Source organism: Capra hircus, chromosome 2, assembly GCF_001704415.2.
Source record: "Capra hircus breed San Clemente chromosome 2, ASM170441v1, whole genome shotgun sequence".
NCBI classification, from domain to species: domain Eukaryota; kingdom Metazoa; phylum Chordata; class Mammalia; order Artiodactyla; family Bovidae; genus Capra; species Capra hircus.
Window position 1 is genome coordinate 126,709,726 of NC_030809.1, and position 27,149 is coordinate 126,736,874.

The 27,149-nt window shown below is 40.8% G+C and overlaps 1 protein-coding gene across 2 annotated transcripts in view; it reads left to right on the forward strand.

Moving 5' to 3' along the window:
- ITGAV (integrin subunit alpha V) overlaps positions 1,955–27,149 on the forward strand; it is a 105,715-nt gene continuing 80,520 nt past the window's right edge. Inside the window, exons 1-2 of one of the 2 annotated variants that reach the window (XM_018054400.1) lie at positions 1,955–2,395; positions 13,126–13,253. In XM_018054400.1, coding sequence (XP_017909889.1) covers positions 2,211–2,395; positions 13,126–13,253 — 313 coding nt within the window. In that variant the 5' untranslated portion in view covers positions 1,955–2,210. 2 annotated transcript variants of the gene reach the window in all.

The window sequence follows — 27,149 nt, forward strand, 5'->3', positions numbered from 1 at the left end:
CATCAGTTCCTCCAATGAACACCAGGACTGATCTCCTTTAGGATGGACTGGTTGGATCTCCTTGAAGTCCACGCACCACCATCAATTCTTCGGCGCTCAGCTTTCTTTATAGTCCCAACTCTCACATCCATACATGACTACTGGAAAAACCACAGCCTTGACTAGACGGACCTTTGTTGGCAAACTAATGTCTCCGCTTTTTAATATGCTGTCTCGGTTGGTGATAATTTGCCTTCCAAGGAGCAAGGGTCTTTTAATTTCATGGCTGCAATCACCATCCGCGGCGATTTTTGGAGCCCAGAAAAATAAAGTCAGCCACTGTTTCCACTGTTTCCCCATCTATTTCCCATGAAGTGATGGGACCAGATGCCATGATCTTCGTTTTCTGAATGTTGAGCTTTAAGCCAACGTTTTCACTCTCCTCTTCACTTTCATCAAAAGGCTCTTTAGTTCTTCACTTACTGCCGTAAGGGTGGTGTCATCTGCATATCTGAGGTTATTGATATTTCTCCCGGCAATCTTGATTCCAGCTTGTGCTTCCTCCAGCCCAGCGTTTCTCATGATGTACTCTGCATATAAATTAAATAAGCAAGGTGACAATATACAGCCTTGCTGTACTCCTTTTCCTATTTGGCACCAGTCTGTTGTTCATGTCCAGTTCTAACTGTTGCTTCCTGACCTGCATACAGGGTTCTCAAGGTGGTCTGGTATTCCCATCTCTTTCAGAATTTTCCACAGTTTATTGTGATCCACACAGTCAAAGGCTTTGACATAGTCAATAAAGCAGAAATAGATGGTTTTTTTTGAACTCTCTTGCTTTTTCGATGATCCAGTGGATGTTGGCAATTTGATCTCTGGTTCCTCTGCCTTTTCTAAAACCAGCTTGAATATCTGGAAGTTCACGGTTCACGTATTGCTGAAGCCTGGCTTGGAGAATTTTAAGCATTACTTTACTAGCCTGTGAGATGAGTGCAACTGTGCGGTAGAGTGAGCATTCTTTGGCATTGCCTTTCTTTGGGATTGGAATGAAAACGGACCTTTTCCAGTCCTGTGGCCACTGCTGGGTTTTCCAAATTTGCTGGCATAATGAGTGCAGCACTTTCACAGCATCATCTTTTAGGATTTGAAACAGCTCAACTGGAATTCCATCACCTCCACTAGCTTTGTTCATAGTGATGCTTCCTAAGGCCCACCTGACTTCACATTCCAGGATGTCTGGCTCTAGGTGAGTGAGAGATCACACCTTCGTACTTCTACACTAATAAACTAGGAATAAGATTTTGACTAATCTGACGTAATTTAAAACGATTACTGCGGTTCTTTGCCCTGCCCATCCTTTCGTGGTCGGCTGAAGATCAGTTTTAATACGACTCGCCTGCAAGAGGCTGTGCTAGCATTCTGAAAGTTTATAATTAAGTTCAGCGTTTGAGTGTGGGCTAGAATTGGGGAGAACGACCATTAATTAGAGTTTCGTCTGTGAGTGCCTGAGGGCTTTAAAGTACCAGAAGCACGAGACACGGACACAGCTTTACTCATTTTTAAGTAAAAGTCGCACAAGAGTTGCCGGGGGAATCCGGCTGCCCTTGGCACTCCGTAGGGCGCGGGCGGGTTGGGACGCTCGAGCATCTCCTCCACCGACCATCGTTCACCCCCCACCCCCACTCCGGCTCTGGGTTTGAGGCCCTAGTCTAGGAGCGCTGCCGGTGACCCGGGCTCTGAGGGTCTGGGGCCTCGATCCTCGAGCCCCGTTCTTGGGACAGGGGGTGATAGCCAGCGCGCACGGAAGTATGCTCGGCTCGTCCCAGTCCGAGGCTGACTCTCCTCCCCCACTTCCTCCTGCGAATTGGCTCAGCCTCTAGGGCGGCTCCTCCTCCTGCTCTGCCTCCTCCCACTGGCCGAGGCAGGACCCGGGTCGGGGGTGCGGCGCCGGTCCCGGCAGTCCCGAGCCCGAGGCGCGACGCTGAGCGGCCGAGCGGGAGAGAGGCGGGGGCCGCCCGCGCTGCTGTCCCCGCCCCGCGCGCCCTGCGCCCCACTTCCCGGGCGGCCGCTCCGCAGCTCGGCCCTCCTTCCTCCCCCAGCGCTGTCCGGGACTCGCGGGGAAGCGAGCAGCTGGCAAGTTTCGGCGCGCGCAGGCGGCGGGCCTCGGGCTCCGTGCGCTCCGGGCGGGGTGGCCGCGGCTCCGGGCTCGGCGCCCCGCGCGCACTTCGACGATGGCTTCTCTGCCGCGGCTGCGACTGCGCCTTCGCCCCCGCCGCCTCCTGCTCCTTCTCCCCGGAATCCTGCTGCCTCTTTGCGGCGCCTTCAATCTAGATGTGGAGAGTCCTGCGGAGTACTCCGGCCCAGAGGGAAGTTACTTCGGCTTCGCGGTGGACTTCTTCGTGCCCAGCGTGTCTTCGTAAGTGGCCACACTTGGAAGGGGAGTTGGTCCCCTCCGCCATCAAGCGCACCCACCCTGTGATTTCCCACAGGGAGCGACCTCTGCAAAAGATCCCGGCGTCTATCCGTTCCTTCTAACCTTCCCTCCCCCTCACTGGGCGAGTTAGATTCTGGGTGGATGAAATACTTGGGGGAGGTGAACCCCCGCACTGCTCATCACCCAGTTCCCCCTGCCCCCTTCTTCATAGGGAGCGCTTTGAAGCAGACCTGTGCTTAAAATTAGGGGAAAGAGGGAAATCAACAAAGGCTAGTCCGGCGGAACACCGCGCAGCCTCTGCGGGCGCCCGGGATGTGGTCAGTTTCATCTCCGAACTTTTTTCTCTCCGATACCAGTTAGAGTTAGCCTTTCCTGTAGTCGTCTTTTTTGCTTCACAGCCTTACTTAAACACCCGTGTTTTTCGCTCTCCCCAAAGCCCTCTCTCATTCTTTACGCCTCTCAGTCTCATTCTGTCCCTCCTCGTCTGCTCCTTTTCCAGACATTCTGATGACTAAAATGACCATTCTGTTGTAGGAGATTCATTGTGTCTTCTCTCTGAGACTGTCAAACCTGTGCACGTTGGAGGCTGAACAGATGAATTGGATGTGTCATCTGTTCTTTTTATAGTGATCCATTATTTGGGTCATTGTTCAGAAAGAACAAGGGTGTTTGCTGAGTTTTCACTCACTACAGGTCGTTTCAGTTATGTTTCAAATTGCCAGCGTTTCGCGTTGCACAGGATTTGGAACAGAGTTATTGTCATTATTGGATTAAAAGTTGTCTCTCACGTCACCAAACGCTGACATCATTCTCACCACCTACCACCTTTTTTAGCGTTAGAAATACTGATTTAATCAGTGTTCACTGGCTGTCTTTTGATGTTTAAATCTTGTTTCCAACAGGGAGAGCTGTTCTTAGCTCTTATAAATCGTAGCAACATATTTTTGTGTTTTTTTTCCTGTATTTTAAAGTATTGCTTTTTGGGAAGGGGAGGGAGGATAATTTTAATGGTCAGTGCTTTTTAGAACCATTTTTTCCTATTCATACATACCTAATTTGAGGATGATTAAGTATTTTTCCTTGACTCTTAATAGTATTCATCAGGATTTATTCTTTCTGGGAGTTGTTGATTATCATTCATTTTAATGACAACCTTTGCAGCAGTAAATCTGTTGGAAGCAGTTGGTGGAAACTAGACCTCGATCTCTGTAGTGAACTCAATTTTGCTTTCTCCAGCGTCATTGCTTTTTATGAGACCTGAGCACAGATTTTCCAAAGTGATAAAAATAATCGTTAACTTCAGGAAGCATTTACTGCCTTCTCATTTGATGTAATCATATTTTCAGCCTTTTTTGTTATTTAAATTTCTTTTTGTCTCCAGATAGTTTTAAGTGTATGCCTTTATATTCCGGAGGATTTTAGTTGCTCTCAGAGTGCTCTTGATAATTCTAATAATTTTGAAAATGCATGTTGTCTTTTGTCAAGAGTTACAGAAACAAGAATTAGCATTTAAATGCTTTCACGTTGATGGAGTGTTTTGCAAATGTTGCTCTTAACTCTGTGGCAACCCTCTGAGCATAGTGGTGTGAAGATATGTGACAACGTGATAAACCTTAAGTGTTTTTACCATGGAAAGTGCAGTAATGTTGACTGTTGGCATGACATATTTCCTATTTTTTGGTTGCGAGGCTGGATGTCTACTTTGTGACTAGCCATTGTAGTTGTTGAATACACTGTGACCTCACGGGTTTACATGATCTCCCACTTGGGCCTTTAATGTAAGGTAAAATTGAAGTTGGTTTGGTTTCATATAACATTTTGAAACTTTCTTCACTAACTTTGTTACTAATAGACTAGTGAGCTCTAGAAATAGCCTAACTTAAAAAAAATATAAAATCATCTTTGAGATTTAAAAAAAACCCAAAATATATATAAACAAAGGTGTCTACTTCTGAGCATTTCAGATTTGAAAAAGATTGATGCAAACTTATGCTTCCCTGGTGGCTCAGTGGTAAAGAATCGGCTGCCAGTGCAGGAGATGGGGGTTCCATCCCTGGCTTGGAAAGATCTCCTGGAGAAGGGAATGGCAACCCGCTCCAGCATTCTTGCCTGGACAATCCCGTGGACAGAGGAACCTGGTGGCTACAGTCCATGGGGTTGCAAAGAGTCAGACAGGACTGAAATGACTAAACAACAACAATGTGCTTAATTTTGTAGAAAGGTACTTTTAAAGTTTAATAAGCATTGGAATCTCAGATGCATGAGAATGCCATTTACAGTATCAACAGCTGCATTTATTGTTGTCATTTGGTGTGATAATAAACATCTAAAGGGAAATAAAATTCATGTTAAAAAAAGTGCTAATTAAAAATTCCTTTCTTCTGAAGGAAGAGTGCCTGGATTAATGAGGAAGCAGTGAGGTCTCCTCCTGCTGCTTCTGGTTTCTGAAGGTGTCTAAATAACTTTGGCAGCTGAAGGACTGTTTTATGTCTCATTTTTCTTGTTACAGAAAATTGTTACCAAATTATATCCATACCCTAATGAAAACTAATGAATCAGTGTTCATAATAAGCAAAAATATTAAAGTGACTTCAGTACAATTTCTCCAGAAATGTCTTAGGTTTAAAGTGAAAAGTCAGAAAAATTGTGATTTGAAAATTATGAAAAATATAGAAAACAAACTTACGATTACCAAAGGGGAAAGATTGTAGGGGAGAAGGATAAACTAGGAGTTTGAGATTAGCAGATGCAAATTACTATATATAAAATAAAGCAACAAGGATTTACTATATAGAACAGGGAACTATAGTCAATGTCTTGTAGTAAGTTGTAATAAGCCATAATGGAAAAGAATAGATTACACACATACATATATAAAACTGAATCACTTTGCTGTACAGCAGAAACTAGCACGACATTGTAAATTAGCTATGATTCAGAAGAAAAGGAAAAGGAATTATGAAAAAATAAAACATTGGCACTCCCTATTTTTTTTCCTGCATGCATTAATTTATGGTGACTGTATTGCCAAACTTACTTTAAGTGTAAATAGTGTACACGGGCCAAGAAGCAAAGGCAGGTTTTTCTTATGGAGAGTAATCGAGGGAGTTAAAAATTACACCCTAGGCTTAGTTATAATAATGGTATTTTACATTGGTTGACCTATTTTATAATTTACAAAGCACTTTTGCTGTGATTTCTCATTTTGCTCTACACCACAGACCCCTAGGGGAAGAAGGGAAGCAGATAAACTCATTCTTACAGATGAGGGAACTGAGGCCAGAAGCATTTGCAGCCTTTAGTTGTTTGAGTGGGATGCTGTAGGGTAAAATGATGGGGACAAAAGGCAAAACAAATGAAATTCAAATTCCATTTAATTTTTGTGTTCAAATTTTAAGAAGAAAATGAACAGTCTTCTTATTCTTAAGGTATGTTATACAGTTCTCATTTTACATATATTTTGAAATAATGCTGTAATGAGCAACGCTAGATTATAAGGCTTGCTTTTCCCCCCATTAAACATGATTGGAGCCTTACAGTTACTTCTTGTCCTGTGACCCCAAAGACAAGGTTTGGGTGAGTGTGCCGTGGTCGCAGACCGTCCTGCAAAATGATTCTCCGTCCTGACTTCCTGTTTGCAACACCTGGAGAGCTTTTAAAACCATACTGCTTCCCTGTCTGCATCTTCTATCTCAAAGCAGAGCTCAAACTTTATATTCAACAGCCTCTGGATCATTTCTCCTTGACTAGACTGTCTTACCTCAATTTGACGAAAAAGAAAAGGCACTTTTTCACTAAGTGATGCCAGTAGCACCTGTTTCTATTATGGTACCTTCCTTCTCTCTGTCGCTCTGGAAATCATTTCATATTCCTCCCTCTCATTTTCTATTTTTCTTTATCTCTCCTACTGCACACCCCTAATATTAGTCAGTGATTAGTCACCAGGCAGAAGGTCCTAGAAGTTTTTCTTGCATCCGTCCCTGCTTTCCACTTGTACTTTGACGAGCTGTCACAAGCATGGTCTGTGGTACTCAGGTCATCACCCTTTTGCTCCTCATTTAGCTCTTAGACCTGCAAAACATCTTACGTGTTTCTAATAGTTTTCTCTTTCTGAAGCATCTTTTGATCCTGGTATTCTGCTGTTTAAATTTCCTCAGCAGTGTTCTCATGACCCGAGATGAAGTCCAGACTGCTTAACCTGGATGAAGGCCCCTTTCAGTCTGGCCCAGTCTGCATCTACATTTAAAAGCTTACATCCTATTTCTCCCTTCATCTTTGTAACCATCTTCACAATCTTTTTGGAGAAGGCGATCGCACCCCACTCCTGTACTATTCCCTGGAAAATCCCATGGACGAAGGAGCCTGGTAGTCCATTGCGTTGCTAGGAATCGGACACGACTGAGTGACTTCACAACCCTTTACCAAATAACACAGGTTATTTTCATGAACTGAATGTAGTGTGGCTCGGCTATATTGGTTCTTTTTTCTTATCATGAATAATATACATGCATAGATTCTGTCATTTTTATTTGGAAAGCAAGTCCTCTGTTGATTTCTCCTGATGAAGGCCCAAGGTTTATAGGATAGATATTATGAAGGAAAAGAGCAAATACATAGAATTTATAGTTAATGCATCTGTTTTACATCATATAAATGTTGACTGTAACTGCTTTTTTTTTTTTAAATGAAAAGCAAATGAGACTGGAATTATAGCTCTGAAATAACATTCAGACACTATTATACACATTTCTTTCTGTATATGTATACGATCATTTTTCGGAAGTTCCTTTTGGTGAAACCTCACTGGTCAGCCAGAGTCAGCCAAAATATATTCAACATGCTTTATCATGGAGAAGTCGATGCCGAAAGCAGCCAAATAACTTAGTTCATTTGGAGAGTTTGAAAAGTGTTCTTGTCATTGTTGGCTGGTTGTCTCTCGTGGGTGGTCAAGGTCCCAGTCCGGGAAGCAACTGCCCCTAAGGGACACTTTGGGTTAGAAGTGCACCCACAGGGCATCTTCCTGCTTGTCTGCTCACATCCTCTTGTCTCTCTCTCACATCCTCTTCCCCTCCCTCCCTCCTTCCCTTCCCTTTTTAAAATTTCCTTTTCCTCCCCCTCTTCTGCGCTCCCTCCTCTCTTCGCCTTCATCCTGTCCCTCCCTTTCTCCCTTCTTTCCTATCTGCTGGCCCTCCCTCTTTCTTCTTCACCTGCTTCCCCCAAACACACATTCTACCCTTTGTATTTTAGAATTTCTTGGCATGATATTAACAGCCTGCTCATATATGTAAACCTTAATTTTAAAGCCATTTAATGAAAATAAGTCATTGAGTGAAAATGGGGATTCTGATACTGTTTTGGGGCAAACTTTCTGGTGGGAGATGGATTCTGCCAGGAAACTGCAAGCACGTGAAACAGTTGCTCAAGTTCACATTTTTGCTGCTTATCAGAGAAATCTCTGTCAGCCTCAACTAACTCTGTGTATCTTCCCCAACTGTCCACCATTGTCAGGAAATGTTGCAAGCCAACTATTTTCTACCTTCTTTTTTACCTCTCTCCTGAGAGCTTGCCTTTGGGTTAATTAATGACCCTTCGAGAAAATTGAGGAAAGAAAAAGCTCTTTTAAAAAGAGATTTTAACTTTTTATTTCTTGTTTTATTAGGGAATAATTTTGTTAATAGTTGTTTTCAGTTCTGATGTCATCATCTTGTATTTTTATGAAGTGGTCACATTTTCTAAGTTTGCTTTTATCTGTACACATTCAGAAAATTGCGCTTTTAAGTAATTGTGCTGGGCATTACTATTTCCATACAATGGAAGTGGAAACTGAGGCTGAGAGATTTACAGTGACTGTCTTGAATGATTTATATGGTGATTAGAACCTTTAGTCCCAAACTGCCCATTAGACGGTGCTGCTTACATCACACTTTTTTTTTTTTTCCTGGTGTGTCACTTCTTTTACTTTAATTAAGCTGTTGTAGACATTCATTAGATATTCCTAGATGAACTTAAGTAAAAATGATTTAATTATTTATAAGGTGTTTTATTAACAGGCTGCTTTTTGTTACTGGGGCAGAAAGACACATGACATAAACTTGTCCTCCCAGCACACTAGCGGGCTTTTCCTCTCTGTGATATGTGTTGCTCTTATAGTCTTAATTTTCTCATATAGTATCTTTTGTCATGCTGTACTCTTTGTTCTCTACAAATGCGTAATTTTTTTCTCTCCCTTTTAGGACTTAACATTTGTCTAAGGCAGTCTTACTGTTTTTATCTCTCCATTTTTCTCTTTTAAAACTTTCTCTAACACTGTTACAAGTAACTTAAATATCATGTTGACACTTTGCACAAAGAACTGTATTTCTCAGCTCTTTTTCCCTCCCAGTCCTCCCGTTAACCTAGCACTTAGAAGCTGAGAATGCTCACGCATTCCTTTCACATTAGTCTACCGTTTCTGTGGCATTTCACCAGTGTGCAAGACTGCACATGAAGGTATGCTTAGGAAAACTTGATGAACACCCTGGTCAGCACATCTAATTACTGTCATTTCATGCCCATAATGTGCAAATGGTCTGATGAAAAGCAGCAGCCTTGTTTCTGGTCTTATCCAAGGAACTCGAGCTCTGTGCTACCAAGAGTGAGTGCAATTTCCATTCAGAACTCTCCTACAGTGCCCTTTTTTCTGTCTTTGCTGAAGCCTGTTTCCCCTACCAACTTCCCAGCCCTCAAGTATCTGAAATCCAAGATTAAGAAGTGATATGTTACAGAGAGAAATTATATGAGGATAACTTAAATAATCAGATGTTTATTGGAGGATGATTTCTGCATTCTGCAGGGGTTGGTGATAGTGGAGGTGGCTTTTTATGTATGGCTGTTAAAACTGAGACTTGTAACTATCAAATTACTTGCCACTCAGTTGTCAATTTAAAAAGCTTTTTAAAGTGCTTATTATGTGGCAGTACAAAGATGAATGAAGGTATCCTTCATTCATGGAAGCAGTTTATTATAAGGTAGGAAGAAGTGCTTTGCCAAAAAATTATTAAAGATACTGTAGTGTGCTGTGTGAGGACAGTTCAGAAATGAGTTTGCTTGTAGGTTTTTAGATAGATTCTGAGAACCGGCTCTTCTGTCCTGATGTCCTGGAACCTGTCCTTTATCCACAACACAAAAATCATAGCACACACCTGTGCTTGTATTACCCTTATTAGGGCTACTGCAGGAATGATCCTATGCTTTTTTAGGTACAGATCTGAAAAGTATACTTCTCAGAAATACTTTTTTTTTTTCCCCTATCTTGTACTCAAGAATCATTTAATTCAGATGAGGAGGGGCAATTTTATAATTTTGTAGCCAAACTTTTGACCTGTTGAAAGGCAGATTTCATATATATGTGTGTGTGTATGGATGTGTGTGTGTGTAATTTAACTGTTAACCAGCTTTGCTGTAGAAAAGGAGGGTAGGATGATAACTGAGCTGCTTTCTTATTCATGGGGATTAAAGGTTCTCTTACTCACCTTTTTTTTTTTTTTTCCTTGCTGAATGAAAACTTAGCTGGCTATGAGGACAAAGAGCCAGCATTGGTGTTCTACTGATGCCAAATATGACTGCATAAAACTTTATTCAGCAGGGTGTGGCTTGGTTGGGAATTTTGTCTTTTGAGTGTGGAGTTTTAAGATGAGTATCTGAAAGCAAGATTCAAGTAATTCATGCAGCCAGCTCTTGACTGGTCTAAATAGGATTTGGCAGATACCATCCAGAAGAAATGAAATTGATAAATAAAAGTTAAAATCAAAGCATTCCAGTTCTTCCACCAAATCAGTTTTATCACTTTTCCTTTGATGCCATGATTACCTTACAACCTTACAATAAAAATCTTTTAGCTTAAAAAAAAAAAAAGAAAGAAATTAGAGCATTCTATATTTAAGATGTAGTTTTGTTCTAATTTCACAAAAAAGTGAAAAGCAATTGTGAGTATTTTCTTTGCTGGAAGAAAGTTTAAATGGCTTAGTGTGTAATAAGGAGATGAAATGATAGCGGTGGTACCATTAATCGAGGGCCTTCTGTGCTTGACTCTGTCCTGCTCAGCCTCTTTTACCCTGTCCTCTTTCTCTGCCTCCTAAATGTTGTTGCTTCCTCTCTTTGGTCCTCCTCTCTGTGTGAAACTCCGCATTCCTAGTTGACATTCTCACCATGTCATCTCTAAGACAGGACTCTGCTTAGAGCCACAGATCACCAAGTAGGTGTCTCACAGGTGTTGCAGGCTAACATGTTGGGAACTGAATTCTTGGTTTTCCTGGAAAATACTCAGTCTGCCTTTTGCTTCCCTACTCTCTCTGCTTTTCCAGCACAGTGTATGGTTCTCCCACTCCTGCACTCCAGAAGGACACTGAGGTATTCTTTCATCTCATCTTCTCTTTCTACCTTAGTCAAGCCATGCGCTCTTCCTGTTCATTCTACTCCAGATATTTTCCAAATCTGCCCATCCGTCTCTTTCTCCATCTACGCTCTCAATCTCAGTTACTGTCACCTCCTCCCTGCACTGCTGAAAGTCTCTCACTTTTCTTGTTCCATTTTTGCCCCCCTCCCTCTTTATTTGTTTCCCCTAAGGCACCAAATTTCATATTCTTTATTAGATTATGTCTTTCTGTTGCTTTAAAAAGAAACATTCAGAAGCTTCACATGGACCTCAGGAGAAAATCCGGAAGTTTTGCTCTGGCTGAAGGACCCTGCGTGATTTAGCTTTGGCCAAGCGCCCTTCGCTTCACGCGCACCCTCGTTTTGTTCTGTGCTGTTCTCAGCTTGCTGTCCTTCAGCCGCTCCTCTTTCTAAGCTCTTTCCTGCCTTGCGTCTTTGTACCTCTGCCTGGGATGTTCCCTTCCACCTCTCCATTGTTGTTGTTCAGTCACAAAGTCGTGTCTCACTCTTGGTGACCTCGTGGACTGCAGCACTCCAGGCTACTCTGTCCTCCACTGTCTCCTAGAGTTTACTCAAATTCATGTCCATTGAGTTGGTCATGCTATCTAACCATCTCTTCTTATGCCGCCCCCTCCTCTTTTTGCCTTCAGTCTTTCCCAGCATCAGGGTCTTTTCTACTGAGTTGGCTGTTCAGCAGAGCCACTCATCAGGTGGCCAAAGTATTGGAGGTTCAGCTTCAGCATCAGTCCGTCCAGTGAATATTCAGGGTTGATTTCTTTTAGGACTGACTGACTTGTTCAACCTCTGCATCTCACTCCCTTATTCCCAATACACAAGACACTGGCAACTTCCTTCTCATCATGTACACTTCAGTGTACTTAGAGGTAAATCCATCTGTGACTTTACCTACAAGAAGTCTTTTCTCCTAGTTCTGTAAAGATAACTTCCTTAGATATCCCTTTATCTGAAGAAAATCTCTCCCCTGCATTCCTTAGAGATAACTTACCTTTATCTAAAAAGGTGTCCTCTCCCCATACCCAAATAATGTCTCTCAGCCAGTTGTTGGTTTCTTTCCTAGCACTTGTAACAGCTACTAATTTTCTTTGCTAGTTTCTTGATTTTCCCCCGAGGGAATGTAAGCTCCACTGAGAGCAGGAATCAGGATGGTTTTATTCACCCTGGTTTCTCTAGTGCCCAGATCTGTGCCTTAGTAGTGGAGACACTCAATCTATCTTTTTCTGAATGAATAGAAAAACAGCTAAAGAAAAGACCTCTTTTACTTAAAAATCTGATTCCTGATTATTTTTATCTTTTGCTAATTTTACCCTTTTAGGAAATTGAATAGTGGTTTTGTTCTTTGACCAGAGGTTGATTAGATTAATCCAGTGAAAAGAGAAATTTGTTAGTCGCTATAAAAAAAAATTGAAGTATGTAGTTTTAAGACAAGATAAGTTTTCCCAGTGGAGAAATGATAATATTTAGATTTACCATACGTTAGAAATCATTTATTTTTTTTGAACATTCAGGATATAGAATGTATAAAGTAAATCATTAAAAAAAACCCCAAAACCCACAAATTAAAACAAAATGTCCCTGTCTTCAGCCAGCATATATTTTTAACAAATTTATTGAGTTATAATTGACATGATAAACTGTACCTATCTAAAGTGACAGTTTGGCTGGCATAAATTTTTAGTTGATATAACTTTGCCGACAAAGGTCCTATAGTCAAAGCTGTGGTTTTTCTAGTAGTCATGTACAGATGTGAGCGCTGGACCATGAAGAAGGCTGAGCGCCAAAGAACTGATGCTGAAGCTGAAGCTCCAGTCCTTTGGCCACCTGAGGCAGGGTCGACTCATTGGAAAAGACCCTGCTGCTGGGAAAGATTGAGGGTAGGAGGGGAAGGGGCAGTAGAGGATGAGATGATTGAATGGCAACACCGACTCAGTGGACATGCGTTTGAGCAAGATCTGGGAGATCGTGAGGGACAGGGAGGCCTGGCATGTTGCAGTCCATGGCATCACAACAGAGTCTGATACGACTTAGTGACTGAACAACAGCGACAACAAGCCTGAAGTTGCCCTATAATGTGTTACTGGATTGAATAAACCATACTCAATAATGTATGTATGTAAAAGAGCACCGAATGAGTAAGGAAGATGGATTATGCTCTCAGTGAGTGGTTTTTTAAAAATATTTATGGATAAAATAAGGAGAATGATTGCTTTTCCTAAATCATAAGAGAGGGGTTATGCTTTGTGTAACTTAAAGTCTTTGTCTTCCCATTTGTATTTTAGCAGGATGTTTCTTCTGGTGGGAGCGCCCAAAGCAAACACTACCCAGCCTGGGATTGTGGAAGGAGGGCAAGTCCTTAAGTGTGACTGGTCTTCTCACCGCAGGTGCCAGCCAATTGAGTTTGATGCCACAGGTAAGCATTTATGTGGTGGCCCCTTTTCTTAATTTCTGTTATTTATATTTCCCTCTATCTTTTCCCCCTCTCCATTTGACATATTTTATTTTATTTTTTTAATTTTCCGTTCACATTTATTATTATTTTTTTATTATATATTTTTTTACTTTATTTTAATTTACAATACTGTATTGGTTTTGCCATACATTGACATGAATCCACCACAGGTGTACATGCGTTCCCAAACATGAACCCCCCTCCCACCTCCCTCCCCGTAACATCTCTCTGGGTCATCACTGTGCACCAGCCCCAAGCATGCTGTATCCTGCATCGGACGTAGACTGGCGATTCGATTCTTACATGATAGTATACATGTTTCAATGCCATTCTCCCAAATCATCCCACCCTCTCCCTCTCCCTCTGAGTCCAAAAGTCCGTTATACACATCTGTGTCTTTTTTGTTGCATTTGACATATTTTAAAACATTTAATTTTTGAAAATACTTGCATTAGCTTAAATGTAACAATTTAATGACGTATATAAGTACTTCAGATCCCCAGAGAGTTAAAGACAAATGACTTATTATATGATTTTTTTTTGTACAGTTTTGTGGCATGTAAAAGCCTTAATACATTATGTTTCTATTGCTTTAGATGTCTCCAACTTTTACTGATAATGTTAACCAGCTGTCTGGGGAAATCTATTAAAATTTTTTGCCAACAGAGAAAGGACAAAAAGCTTCCTCTGAAGAGGTGTAAAAAATTTTTATCAAAAACCAGTTGAGGAATCTTTTGTATTCAAGTAGATTTGGTTGACTTAAATTCTTTTCTAGAATTTATTGGGGAAATAATATGTTATGATTCTGATAACATTAAAGTTTTGTCTACAGGGACAATTGCACTGTGGTGGTAAGGAGAAAAATAGGATAAGATGAGAAATAAATAATTTTAAGTTTTTCACTTACATAGGTAAAATAAAATATGCGTGAAAGTGAAGTCGCTCAGTCGTGTTCGACTCTTTGTGACCCCACGGACTGTAGCCTATCAGGCTTCTCCATCCATGGGATTTTCCAGGCAAGAGTGCTGGTGTGGGGTGCTATTTCCTTCTCCAGGAGATCTTCCCGACCCAGGAATCGAACCCCGGTCTCCCGCATTGCGGGCAGACGCTTTACCGTCTGAGCCACCAGGGAAGCCCAAAATTTGCATAATCCTATATATATTTGTGTTGGTATATTTATCTACATTTTTGAAGGCTTAGAGAAATAGTTTGACATTCTTCAGGTACAATAGTTTGCATACTTTTTTTAACAGTGTTGATTTGTTGGCTTTGACAGAATATTTTAAGATAAGCCTGAAAAAAATTAATATTTTTTTCTATATTGTTATTTACTGCTAGTTCTAAAATATTCATTCTGGGAATTATACTATCAGTGAAACAGAAATCATGATATGGACTGTTCCTTTGATATCATGATCAGTGCCAAAATGAATGTCAGTAAGCCAGTTCTTCATAGGAATCAGGTCACGTTTGCTTTTTTCCATTTGAAACCATCTGCATTAAACCTTGTTTTTTCCCCATATATATGGCATTTGGAAAACTCTAGGAGTATGTAAAAGGTTCAGTGTTACCACAAATAGAGAAATATGTCTGAGATTCAGGGTAGTATTGGTCAGGGCTTCTGTGTCTTCTAACAAAATATGCATGTTAATGAATAAAACTTGAACTGTTCAGATATAGTTCTGTATTCAACACCATAGGTTTTGTGCAGTGCAAGGTAACTTATTAACTGGTCTTTATTGAAATTTGTTTATTGAAAAAATTTCAAACAGTTTAAAAGAGTAGACAGTGAAAAATAGATTTGCTCACATCAGCCTGCTTAGAGGCTACCACTTTAAACAATTTCTTTTATTTTCTTAGAATTTTCTTATTCTTACATATCTATATATCTTTAAAAAAAAAAGGCAACTCTCGAAATAGTCTTCTATATATTACTAAGGTACCTGGGTCAACCCCCTCCGCCTCCCAATATAATCTCTTATAGACATGTATAGATTTACCTCATTCTTTGCCAATCATGGCGATTATTCAGTTTTATGTACATACAGTCCATATTGTTTATCTCGTGCCAGCAGGCAGGGCGGTCCATGCCCCAGTCAGCATCCTAGGCATCCTCGGCACACAGTAGGGTGGGGAACGGTGGAGAGGAGGCCTGGAGGGGCAGATGGAAAAGAGCCAGCACCATCCTCCGCAGCTCTCCGCGCTTCTGCCCCTGGTACCTCCTGCTGTTTGTTCTCTAGAGCAGCCAGAGTGATTCTTTTAAAATAATATTCAGATTGTAACATTCCCATTCAGATTCCACTGAGTGGATAGATTCCACTTCCATCTGTCTCACAGTAGCTGAGAGGACTCTTGAGTATTCCAGCCCACCATTTTTGTCTTTACCTTCATGCTCTTCCAGCCTCATTGGGTCTCTTTGCAGAGGGTTGTAAACAGTAGGCACATTTTCACCTCATCTTTCCCTGGACTATTTCTACTGCCTGAAACATTGATTCCCCACATGTACATTGGGTTCCCCTCCATCACCTCCTCTAGGAATTCCTCAAATGTCATTTTCTCAGTTATGCGCTGACCTTCTTATTTAAAATTCCAATTCCCCCTTTCCCACTTTGTGCTCCCATCATCTTCTCTGCTTTATTTTTTTCCTTAGTACTCACATTGCTGTACAATTTATTTTTAGTTAATTTGTTTTAGTTATCCTTTCTTCAATTAGGATATGTATTCCATGGGGATTGTTTTTATCTGTTTTGTTCACTGCTGCAATCCCAGGGCCTAAATCAGTGCCTGGCACAAGTGGTACCCAATAAATTAAATAGAGAATGAATGAGTCATAAGAGCTTTTCCTATAGTGAGGAAATTGCTAAAGTCCTTCAGTTGTACATTGACATGTATGGACTTTTTCTATTCTTTTTGTCCTTGGTTATGATAGTTCTCTAATCATTTTGTATAGCCTCTTAGACTTCTCTTATGAAAAAAATATACAAATTGAATTTTTTCCATTACAGTTTTTATCCAAATAGTGTTTGAATTTAAGAAAACAGGACAATATGGTTTTCAGTAATCTAGTCATAAACATGTATATCTATCTGGAACTAGCAGAGTGTATCTTGACTACGGAAGAAATGCTTACAACTTACAGCATCCTCCTGAACTTTCCTCACACCTCTGTCCCATCCTAGCCCAAATACAGCACATCTCTGTACCATTGATGTGTTTTATCTTTTTCATTATCTCAAGAGAGATAGTGGCATTTCTGTTTCCCTCATCCTCAGTCTTGAGTCAGGAGAGATAGTAGCTGAGAGGATAAATGTGGTTTCTGGAAGCAAATCGCCTGGGGCTTAACCCAGCCCTGTCATTTACTGCTGTTCCACTTTTCAGAGTTTACTAACAGGTTACCACCCTCTCCCTGACACACTGCAGGAATGTGTTAAAAGGAATGAGTTGATTCCTATGGAGTTAAATGGAATGTTAAAACATGGGACCTGCTTAGTGCAGGGCCAGGCCCACTACAGTCACTCACTTAGTATCTGTTGTTGTTCTGTTGCTCAGCTGTTTCCAGCTCGGCGACTTGGTGGACTGCAGCACGCCAGGCTTCCTTGTCCTTCACCATCTCCTGGAGTTTGCTCAGACTCATGTCAGTTGAGTCGGTGATGCCATCTAACAGTCTTGTCCTCTGTCCTCCCCTTCAAGTTGCTTTATATTGTTAATACTTCTCCCTTCTCAGGGACCCTGCTTACTTTCATTTGTCTCTATGATCCTGCCCTTCCCCCGTACTCCTTTTTAAAAAGAAAACAACTTTCAAACATGCTTTACTTTTTCCTGCCTGAAAAATTAATCGAAACAGCTTTCCCTTGAGCTTGTGTCTTCTGTTAGCCATTTTCCTTTCTCCTTTTCTTCACAAGCAGGATATTGAACACTGTGCCTCCCTTTATCACCTGCCATGCTCAGCTACTTCAATCTGGTGGCTCCCTGAACCTAACCTAGCATTGCCCAAACTGAAATCGCTGGTGGCAGCTCTGCTTCAGTGGACACTTGATCCCTCGTCCACCACTGTCTTATTTAAAGTTTTCACTTTTTGCCTGTCTGAAACTATCTTGTCCTCTTATTCCTCCTGACCTTTAAAAAAAAATTACTGAAGTATAGTCGATTTATAATGTGTTAATTTCTTCTGTACGGCAGAGTGACTCAGTTATATATGTATTCTTTTCATTTCTTTTCTATCATGCTTTGTCATAGGACATTGAATATAGTTCCCTGCCTCCTAACCTTCTTGGTACTCTGGTGGAGTTTGCCCTTTGACTCTTCTTTCTTCACTCTCTCCATCTATATTTGCTGTGCATCGTCATGTCATGAAAAGGAAATAGACCGTGGAGTCACACAGACCTGCGTTCAAATCCAGGCTCTGCCATTTTTTCCCAGTGATGATGTTGTCTGGTTGCTCAGGCACGTCCGACTCTTTGTGACCCCATGTACTGTAGCCAGCCAGGCTCCTCTGTTCATGGGGTTCACCAGGCAAGAATATTGGAGTGGGTTGCCATTCCCTTTTCCAGGAGTTCCCATTGTTACTTTGGGAAGATTGCCTACCTTTCCACAGCTGTACTGTATTCCGGGGCTGATCATGAAACGTTTCAGTTACTTAATTTATTTTCTCTGCTTTATTGTGTTTCTGAGTCCAAAGGAGACTTCAGTGCTTTAAAGGGCTCCATCCTCATTTTTTTTGAATATTTGGGAAATAAAATTTATTGTTGTTCAGTCACTAAGTTGTGTCCAACTCTTTGCGACCCCGTGGACTGTAGTATACCAGGCTTCCCTGTCCTCCACTGTCTCCTGGAGTATGCTCAAATTCATGTCCGTTGAGTTTGTGGTAGTATCTAATCATTTCTTCTGCCGCCTTCTCCTTTTGCCTTCAATCTTTCCTAGCATCAAGGTCTTTCCCACTGAGTTGGCTCGTAGCATCAGGTGGCCAAATAATTGAAACTTCAACTTTAGCTTTAGTCCTTCCAGAGAATACTCAGGGTTGATTTCCTTTAGGATTGACTGACTTGATCTTCTTGCAGTCCAAGGGACTCTCAAGTGTCTTCTCAGTACCATAGTTTGAAAGCATCAGTTCTTTGGCGCTTAGCCTTCTTTATGGTCCAGCTCTCGTAGCTACACATGACTACTGGAAAAACCATAGCTTTGACTATATATACCTTTTTTTTTTTTTGAAGTGAAAAGAAATCATTCTAGTATACACACTTTCACTTCAGTTAACTCAACAATGATTTCTGGTAGGCATGTTTATCATTTAGTTTTGCTTCAAGTTTATTTTTCAACATAGAGCAACCTTCCTAATGAGATAGTTGAGTTGAACTATTTATTTTTAAAGAATACAATGTACCTTGTCTTCAAAGAGTTTTATCAACTTTAACATTTTCAAAGAGCCCTATGAGGCCGCTCATTATGGTGGTTTCCTCTGGAAACTTCCCATTTGGAAGACTGCAAAACAGACTAGGATCTTCCCCAGTCTATTGGTTGCTTATATTCATGGCACATCCCAGGTGGGTAAGAGGTAGAGATTGAATGATATATAGATCGCCTCCAATCCCAGCTGGGTGAGAAAGCTTCATTTTTAGAAAGGAAACCAAATCATGAAAACTTTCCTAATGGTGTGATTTATTCCAGGATTCTTTCGAACTTAAGAAGGGAATTCAATCCTTGTACACAGTACTACTCCTCTTTATGGCTTTCTCGCGTTTTCTTCTCCAGCCATCATTCTCTAGCCAGGTGACTGTTTATACTTGCCGTAGAACTGAAAGCGTGAAGTCTCTTTCTCCTTTCATGATTAAAGGTGGTGATAGTCTTCTCATCTCCCACCAAATGGATCCAACCACGCTTTCAGCCATGGTGGCTTCTTAAACAATACCAGTTCGATTTGTGGCTTGTTGCCTCTGTTACTCCTACAGTTGTGTTAGGATCTGGAAGTAGATGAGGTAGAGGGGGCCACCAATCAGGGAGATGAAGCTCCCGAAAGTGAGAGCAGTGTGCAGGTTCTGGGACACAGCTGTAGCTGGGGGCGGCCTGGATTTCTCTATAGACCTTTGTCAGCAAACAGTTTCTGCTGTTTAGTATGCTGTCTATGTTTATCATAGCTTTCCTTCCAAGGAGTAAGCATCTTTTAGTTTCATGGCTGCAGTCACCATCTGCAGTGATTTTGGAACCCAGGAAAATAAAGTCAGCCACTGCTTCCACTTTTTCCCCTCCTATATGCCATGAAGTGATGGGACTGGATGCCCTTATCTTAATTTTTTGAATGTTGAGTTTTAAGCCAGCTTTTCGCTCTCCTCTTTCACCCTCTTTAGTTCCTCTTCACTTTCTGCCGTTAGAGCGGTATCATCTGCATATCTGAGGTTGTTGATATTTTTCCCAGCTGTCTGGCTTCCAGCTTGTGCTTCATCCAGCCCGGCATTTCACATTATGTACTCTGCATAAAAGTTAGATAAGCAAGGTGACAGTATATAGCCTTGTTGTAGTCCTTTCCCAATTTGGAACCATTTTGCCTTCTTGCATTTCATTTTCTTTGGGATGTTTTGGTCACTGCCTCTTCTACAGTGTAGAACCTCTGTCCATAGTTCTTCAGGCACTCTGTCTACCAGATCTAATCCTTTGAATCTATTCATCACCTCTACTGTATAATCTTAGGGATTTTTTATTTAGGTCATGCCTGAATGGCCTAGTGGTTTTCCCTACTTCCTTCAGTTTAAGCCTGAATTTTGTAATAAGGAGCTCATGATCTGAGCCGCAGTCAGCTCCCGGTCTTTTTTTTGCAGACTGTATAGAGCTTCTTCATCTTTAGCTGCAAAGAATGTGATCAATCTGATTTCTGTATTGACCATCTGGTGATGTCCATGTGTAGAGCCATCTCTTGTGTTATTGGGAAAGGGTGTTTGCTATGACCAGTGTGTTCTCTTGACAAAACTCTGTTCAAGGCTGCTTCATTTTGTCCTTGGAGGCCAAACTTGCCTGTTACTCCAGGTATCTCTTGACTTCTACGTTTGTACTTCAATCCCCTGTGATGAAAAGGACATCTTTTCTTTTTTTCCCTTTGGTATTTAGTTCTAGAAAGTCTTGTAGGACCTTCATAGAACTGGTCAGCTTCAGCTTCTTCAACATCAGTGATTGGGGCATAGGCTTGGATTATTGTTATGTTAAATGGTTGAATTTATAAAATTACTATGATGTGGAATTTATAAAATTATTTTATTACATTAGCTCTTAGATGATATATAGTAGATATTACAACTAGTGATTAGTAACCTATTTCTAAAACTTCTAGGGATGCCCCTGCATTAGGTAAGCCCTTGTGACTTTTGCGAGCCAGTGAAACATGAGCAGCAGTGTAGGTGGAAGGGTTTAGGAGTTGGGACATTGTTCTGCTCCACCTCTTGCCAGATGGCACAGTGAGTGGTGATAGTTTAAATGATAGAGGCTCCCTCAGCGTAGGTTCCTGGGTGAGGATGATGTGAAGCTTAGGCTCTTACTGACCCACAATGTATGTATATAGAGTAATTTTTTGTTATTTTTGACTAATAGATATTGGGGATGCCCGAGTTCCTGTTAAGTTTTCTTGTTCTATTTTATTGGGTCCTGAGTAGCTAAGTAAATAGATGTTGTTGCTTTGCTAAGAATGGCCCCTGGTTGGTAAATTGAATTCAGTTTAGGAGAAACTATAGACTGTTAGTAGCTGATGGGGAAGCCATAGCGTCAGCGTTCCCTGAGTGCATTGACTCTCATAACTCGCATGTCCTTTGTGGGAAGTCTGAAAGTGCTGGCTGTGGGGTTTTTATAGGAGATACCATTCCCATGGGGCCTGAGACCTGACACGCTGGTAGCTGCTTTATCCACCAGATCTCGTTCATGTCTGAGCTGTCTCCTGGTGAGGCAAAGAGAAGGGCTCTGGACAGCTGTGTGTACTGCTGCGCAGGAAAGTTCATGTGAGGACTCTCTTAGGGAGGTATGTCCGGTTCTGTTCTAAAGCCTCGAAATAGACTGGTGCTGAGTGTGGCCTCTGGTGGTTTTGTGAGTCTGACCATTAAACTGAATCCTGAGAATCCCTCCTGATAGTTGTATCAACATTTGAAGTTTTAACTGTATGAAGTACTTACTTTAGGCTCATTTATTTCTTGGGCTGTTTCTCTTTAAAAACAGAATAGTGACTTATCCCTTTTTGTAATAAGAACAAACATCAGCTAGTTCCAGAATCACAATAGTGTTTTTACAGTAAGGTGCTTTTTGGAGATAATACAGATACTTGGTGTTAGTGTATTATCAGTGTCCTTTCCCAGTTCCCTATGTCTGCCTTTTAGATCAGCTTCTGCTATGCAGGCTGTCAGTGCAGTCAGTACAGCTCTTTTTCTTTATTTAGCTAAAATTTACACTTCTTTTCTTTCTGGTTGTCTTACGATGTGTTTGTTTTCCAGACTAGACTGTAAATTCTCCAGACAAATTTGTTTGTGCTCACCATTGCGTGCTAGTGAATAGAGAAGTGCTTGGCATATGGTAGGCTGTGTGTGTGTATTTATTGCCTGCAGGTGTTGGGTTCTTCATGTAAAGCAATAAAAATTGACTTTGGCTAAATTTTGGCAGAATATTGGTAACTCGATAGTTTTCTGAATAATGCGTAAGAGAAGCTAACAAGAACTAGTAGTGTAGGTAGGGTTTTATTGCTATTGGAATTGCTGTTACTGGCTATGGGACAACACCATGAGAATACTTTCTTACCCATCTCTGGCTTTTTGCATCACTTGCTAGAGATTCAAAGCTTTTATGGTAGTATCTGACTGAGTCTAAGACATATGCCTATGCCTATGTCGGAAAATCTGTCTAATCTGGCACAGCTAAGAAATGATAGATTATGAGCTTGTTTAGAGAACTAAAACTTACAGTTCTTCAACCTCAGAAAAAGAATAGCAGTAAGAGAGTACCTTTTTCTCTTTTGGGTTGGAAAACAAGGTCATAGTAAGAAAACATCCTTTACAAATCCAGTGTGTATCTGTGGTTGTTGTTCAGTTGCTAAGTCGTGTCCAACTCTTTGCAGCCCCATTGGCTGGAGCATGCCAGGCTTCCCTGTCCTCCACTATCTCCGGAGTTTGCTCAGGTTGTCGGTTTGTCGGGAAGATCCCCTGGAGAAGGAAATGGCAATCCACTCCAGCATTCTTGCCTGGAAAATCCCATGGACGGAGGAGCCTGATAGGTTACAATCCATGGGGTCGCAAAGAGTCGGACACGACTGAGCGACTTCACTTTCACTTTCACTTACTGATCAATAATTCATGAACCAATTTTATTTTCTGTTTACCAAAGATATACCTAGATATTAAACAGTGTATAACTTTGTAGGCCATTTTAGTGTGACTTGTCACGTGCATTAAGACATGTAGCAGTAGCTAAGAAAGAAAATCTGGAGTTTGGTATTAGAATAGCATAACACTTAGTTTCTTAGCTCTTAAAGAGGAAAGATGAATACTTGTAGTGTGCTTTTTTCTTATCCCAGGGCATGATTTTTGGTAGTGGAAGAGGAAGAAAGATTTTAAAAATTATGGTGGGAAGACCCATCTAAACTTATGTCACTTTATGTCTGAGCAGTAGACACAAGTAGATTTATACTGAAATAAAGGAGGCAGACCCAGAAAGTCTTAACTCTGCTTGAGGCCTTGGAGAAAAGCTTCCCAGATCAGTTTCTGGTATTTTAGGTAGCTAATAAGAGATAAGGTAGAATTCACCAGAGGCAAGAGACAGTTCCAGGGCAGAGGAAACAAAATATGCATAGATTGCTGCTAAGTCACTTCAGTCGTGTCCGACTCTGTGCGACCCCATAGACAGCAGCCCACCAGGCTCCGTCATCCCTGGGATTCTCCAGGCAAGGACACTGGAGTGGGTTGTCATTTCCTTCTCCAACGCATGAAAGTGAAAAGTGAAAGAAGTTGCTCAGTCGTGTCCAACTGTTAGTGACCCCATGGACTGCAGCCTACCAGGCTCCTCCATCCATGGGATTTTCCAGGCAAGAGTACTGGAGTGGGGTGCCATTGCCTTCTCCATGCATAGATTAGTAAAAGTGTATTTCAAGGAAAATCAAATAATTCTATGTGACCTGCATGTGTACATTTTTCTATAAGATTTATATGCATAAGGTGAGAGTGTTGAGGGCATGTTGAGAAATTAAGCTGGAAGTAAATGGAGGGAGGATCTAAATGAACTTTAAAAAGATACTTCAAGCCAGCAGTCTAACCAAATAAATTCACCGTTGAGCCTAACACACATAGAGCATTGTATGAAAAATAAAAGGATCTAGAACCCAGTGGGTAGAGCGCTTGGTTCTTTGCCATGCTAAGTAGATTTGATGTGAACTTTACAGAGAAAGTAATATTTTCAGTACCCATTCTATTAATTTTCTTAGTCATTATTTTTGGTAGAATTATACAGGTTACATGAAATGATGAATATTATATGGATAGCTCCAAAATATTGTAGACGTGTCTTTTAAACAAGGGACATGTAGGGTTCTGTGATGAAAAGTTTAATTTAGTAGAAAATTCAGTCTGAGATGGTAAGCTTATTTACTGCTTTGATTTTTGAATGATATTTGTGCATTACTGATCCTGCAGGAACAAAAAAAACCTCATTCTAAACTTTCTTATTTCATGGATTTGTGAAACTTAGTTCCTAAACATGCTGTCTTAATTTTCTTTTAAGCTTTTGACTTTTGCTTGTCTTCCTTGTTTTCTTTTGTTAACTTCTAAGCAAAACTTTATTATGTTTCTAGTTGTGTCCTTTTGTGTGATTTCTTCTTTTTCTTTTCCGTGCTGATTCCCTTGATGTAATATGTAAATAAAACCACAACTAGTATGTAAAAAGGAAAACCTCGTGTTTTATTTTACACACCTGTTCAGTGATTTCATCTACTTTGAAATGGTAGTTACCCACTTAGATTTTTAAACCCCTTCATCTAGTGACTCAGCAAAATTGGTAGGTTTTAACCAAGGTTTGCATAATGGTTGAAAACTGATTTTTCCCTAAATTGATAGAATAATCTGAACTTTGAGACATGGGTTGAATTACAATTTAAAAGGTCATTTTGGGGTATGATTTGTTTGTTTTCTACTAACATGATTTTTTAAAAAAATTTTGAGATATAATTGATTTACAATATTTTATACATTTCAGGTGTACAACACAGTGATTCACAATTTTTAAAGATTATACTCCATTTATAGTTATTATAAAATAGTGCCTATATTTTCTGGGCTATACAGTATACCCTTGGAGATTGTTTATTTATCCACAGTAGTTTGTTATCTCTTATTCCCCTACTTCTAAAAAAACAAAATGATTGTTATGTAGAAAACACAATTTATCTGAATGTAGTTGGCAACCCGCTTGTATTCTTGCCTGGAGAATCCCATGGACAGAGGAGCCTGGCGGGCTGTATAGTCCATGGGGCCCCAAAGAGTCTGACACGGCAGCACACCGCACACAGATGTGGAAAAGTAGAACTTAAGCAAGTCTGCTTTAGTGTAAGGACTAATGATCTGTGTGTTTTAAGAAGTAAAAATGTTCTAAAATTGTATTATGTTGGTATGCAAAACATTATCAAGAATATTTATGTAGCAGGATAGGGTTAATCTGTTATCTCAGTTTTGTCTTCATGCCTGATTAGTTTCTTATTTTTTTTTCATCACAAGTTACTATAAATACATTTGGAGGCTTAAAAACAGCTCAGATTTGTTATCTTCAGTTTCAAAGGTCTGATGTCTCATTGGGCCCAAATCAAGTGCTGTATTCCGCTTGGGGGCTCCAAGGAAGAAGCCATTTTCAGGCCTTTTCTAACTTGAAGAGGCCACTCATCTTCCCTGGCTTGTAGCCCCCTCCTCTGTTTTAAAAGCCAGGATTGACTGGTTGGGTCTTTCTCAGGCCACGTCACTGATACTGACTCTTCGGCCTCCCTGCTGTGACTACATCAGGCCTACTGAGATAATCCTGAGTAACTTTCCATTGCAAGGCCCTTAACTGAATCACAGCTGCTAGGTTCCTTTTGCTGTGTAATGTCCTATGTCCAGGTGTGACATTTCACCTGGTGTGAAGTTTCCAGGGATTAGGATTTGAATGCCTTTGGTGGTGGGGTGGGGTGGTGGGGATTATTCTGTTGTCATAGTGCCCTTTTAAATATTTTGTGTGATATTGGTTAGGGGCTTCCCTGGTGGCTCAGTGGTAAACAATCTGCCTGGAATGCAGGAGACATAGATTTGATCTCTGAGTCAAAGATCCAGACATGGCAAGACATGGCAACATACTCCAGGATTCTTTTCTGTAGAATCCCATGGGCTGAGGAGCCTGGTGGGCTACAGTCCATAGGGTTGCAACGAGTTGCACACGACTGAAGCAACTGAGCACGCATGCACACCCGTACTATAAGCTACTTTAAGGGCACAACCATGATTGTATAAGTCGGCCTTGTTTTCTCTTTCCTTGTTTTTGCTTTGGCTCTGTTGTTATGGAGAATGCAAACTAGAAGGTGAAAGCTCAAATTCCTGTCCTGACACTCACTAGATGTGACCTTGGGCAAGTGATTCAAGTTTGCCAGCCTCCAATTTTCCCATTTATCAAATAAGCCTAAGACCTACGCCTCAAACTTGTATGTGGATCAAATGAGATAATGTCTGTGAAGAATGTCTTCATCCTTCTTTGTAAATGATGAAGCAGTATACAAATGAAGAAAGAATAGTTGACATCATGCTCATACTGCAGCTGTGGGGAAGTGAGTGGTTATGGAAAAGGAATAAAATAAAGATAACTGGATATCCTTAACTGGATTATATCTTGGTCTGTGTTGTAATCTCTTACGATAACATTTAGGAAAATCTTTTCGCAACATACTTTCCTTTTTCAGGAAGCAGATGTTACTGACAGATTGACCATTGCCCAGTTTTCTTAATAGTAAATCTTTCCTGAGAAGTTAAACAGATGATGATCACTGACAGAGGAGAACATGTAGCACCTGGCACTGTTGAAGTCTCTGTTTAGAAATGTGGACTTGGCTGCATGATTTGTTAAATACATCTCTTATAAAGGAGAAGCACCTACATTTATGTCCCACATTCAGCGAATTGGTGGCACCTCTCACCAACAATGTCTGTCCTAGAGAACATCATAAGGTCATTGCCCTCCACCCAAGTGACTTGCTAAAACACTTACCACCTGTTCCCAGAAGGGCTTGGCTGTGTAGATTGTGGGCAAACCCTGGCTATGCCAATTTTCCAGTCAAGAAAACTGCTGTGGAGTTTTTCTGAAAATTACTATGCTTTGTATTTAATAGCAAATAGAAAACTGAGCTGCTCTCTGGCCTCTGTCATTCAGTTGCCAACTCACTGCAATTAAAACAATCAGGCTGACTCAGAAACGGCCTGAGTTTGCCTTTGTCCTCCTGGTGGATTTTCTGTCTCTCAGAGTGGTGTCTAGATACCTGTCCAGGTGCAAATTAGAAAGTTACAAAACACAGAGAAAATAGTCTCCCTTCTCTTGTTAATACAAAATAAGTTTATACTAAAGAATTACATATATGTGTGTTTTTTCACTTTTTATTTAGCGTGTCTGTGTTTATTCATATATGTTGTTTTTTAATGAAACTGTTTCTCCTAATATACTCTATTGTTCCCCAGTAGAGAATTACACAATTGAAGAACTGGCAGACAACCTAGAAATCAGTTAATCCAATTCTTTTATTACTAGTTAACTACCACTCATGCAGTTAGTTCGTATTTTAACACTTTAAATATTTTACTGAAGCTGAGCACATGTAGTCCTTTAAAGACCATCCTCTTC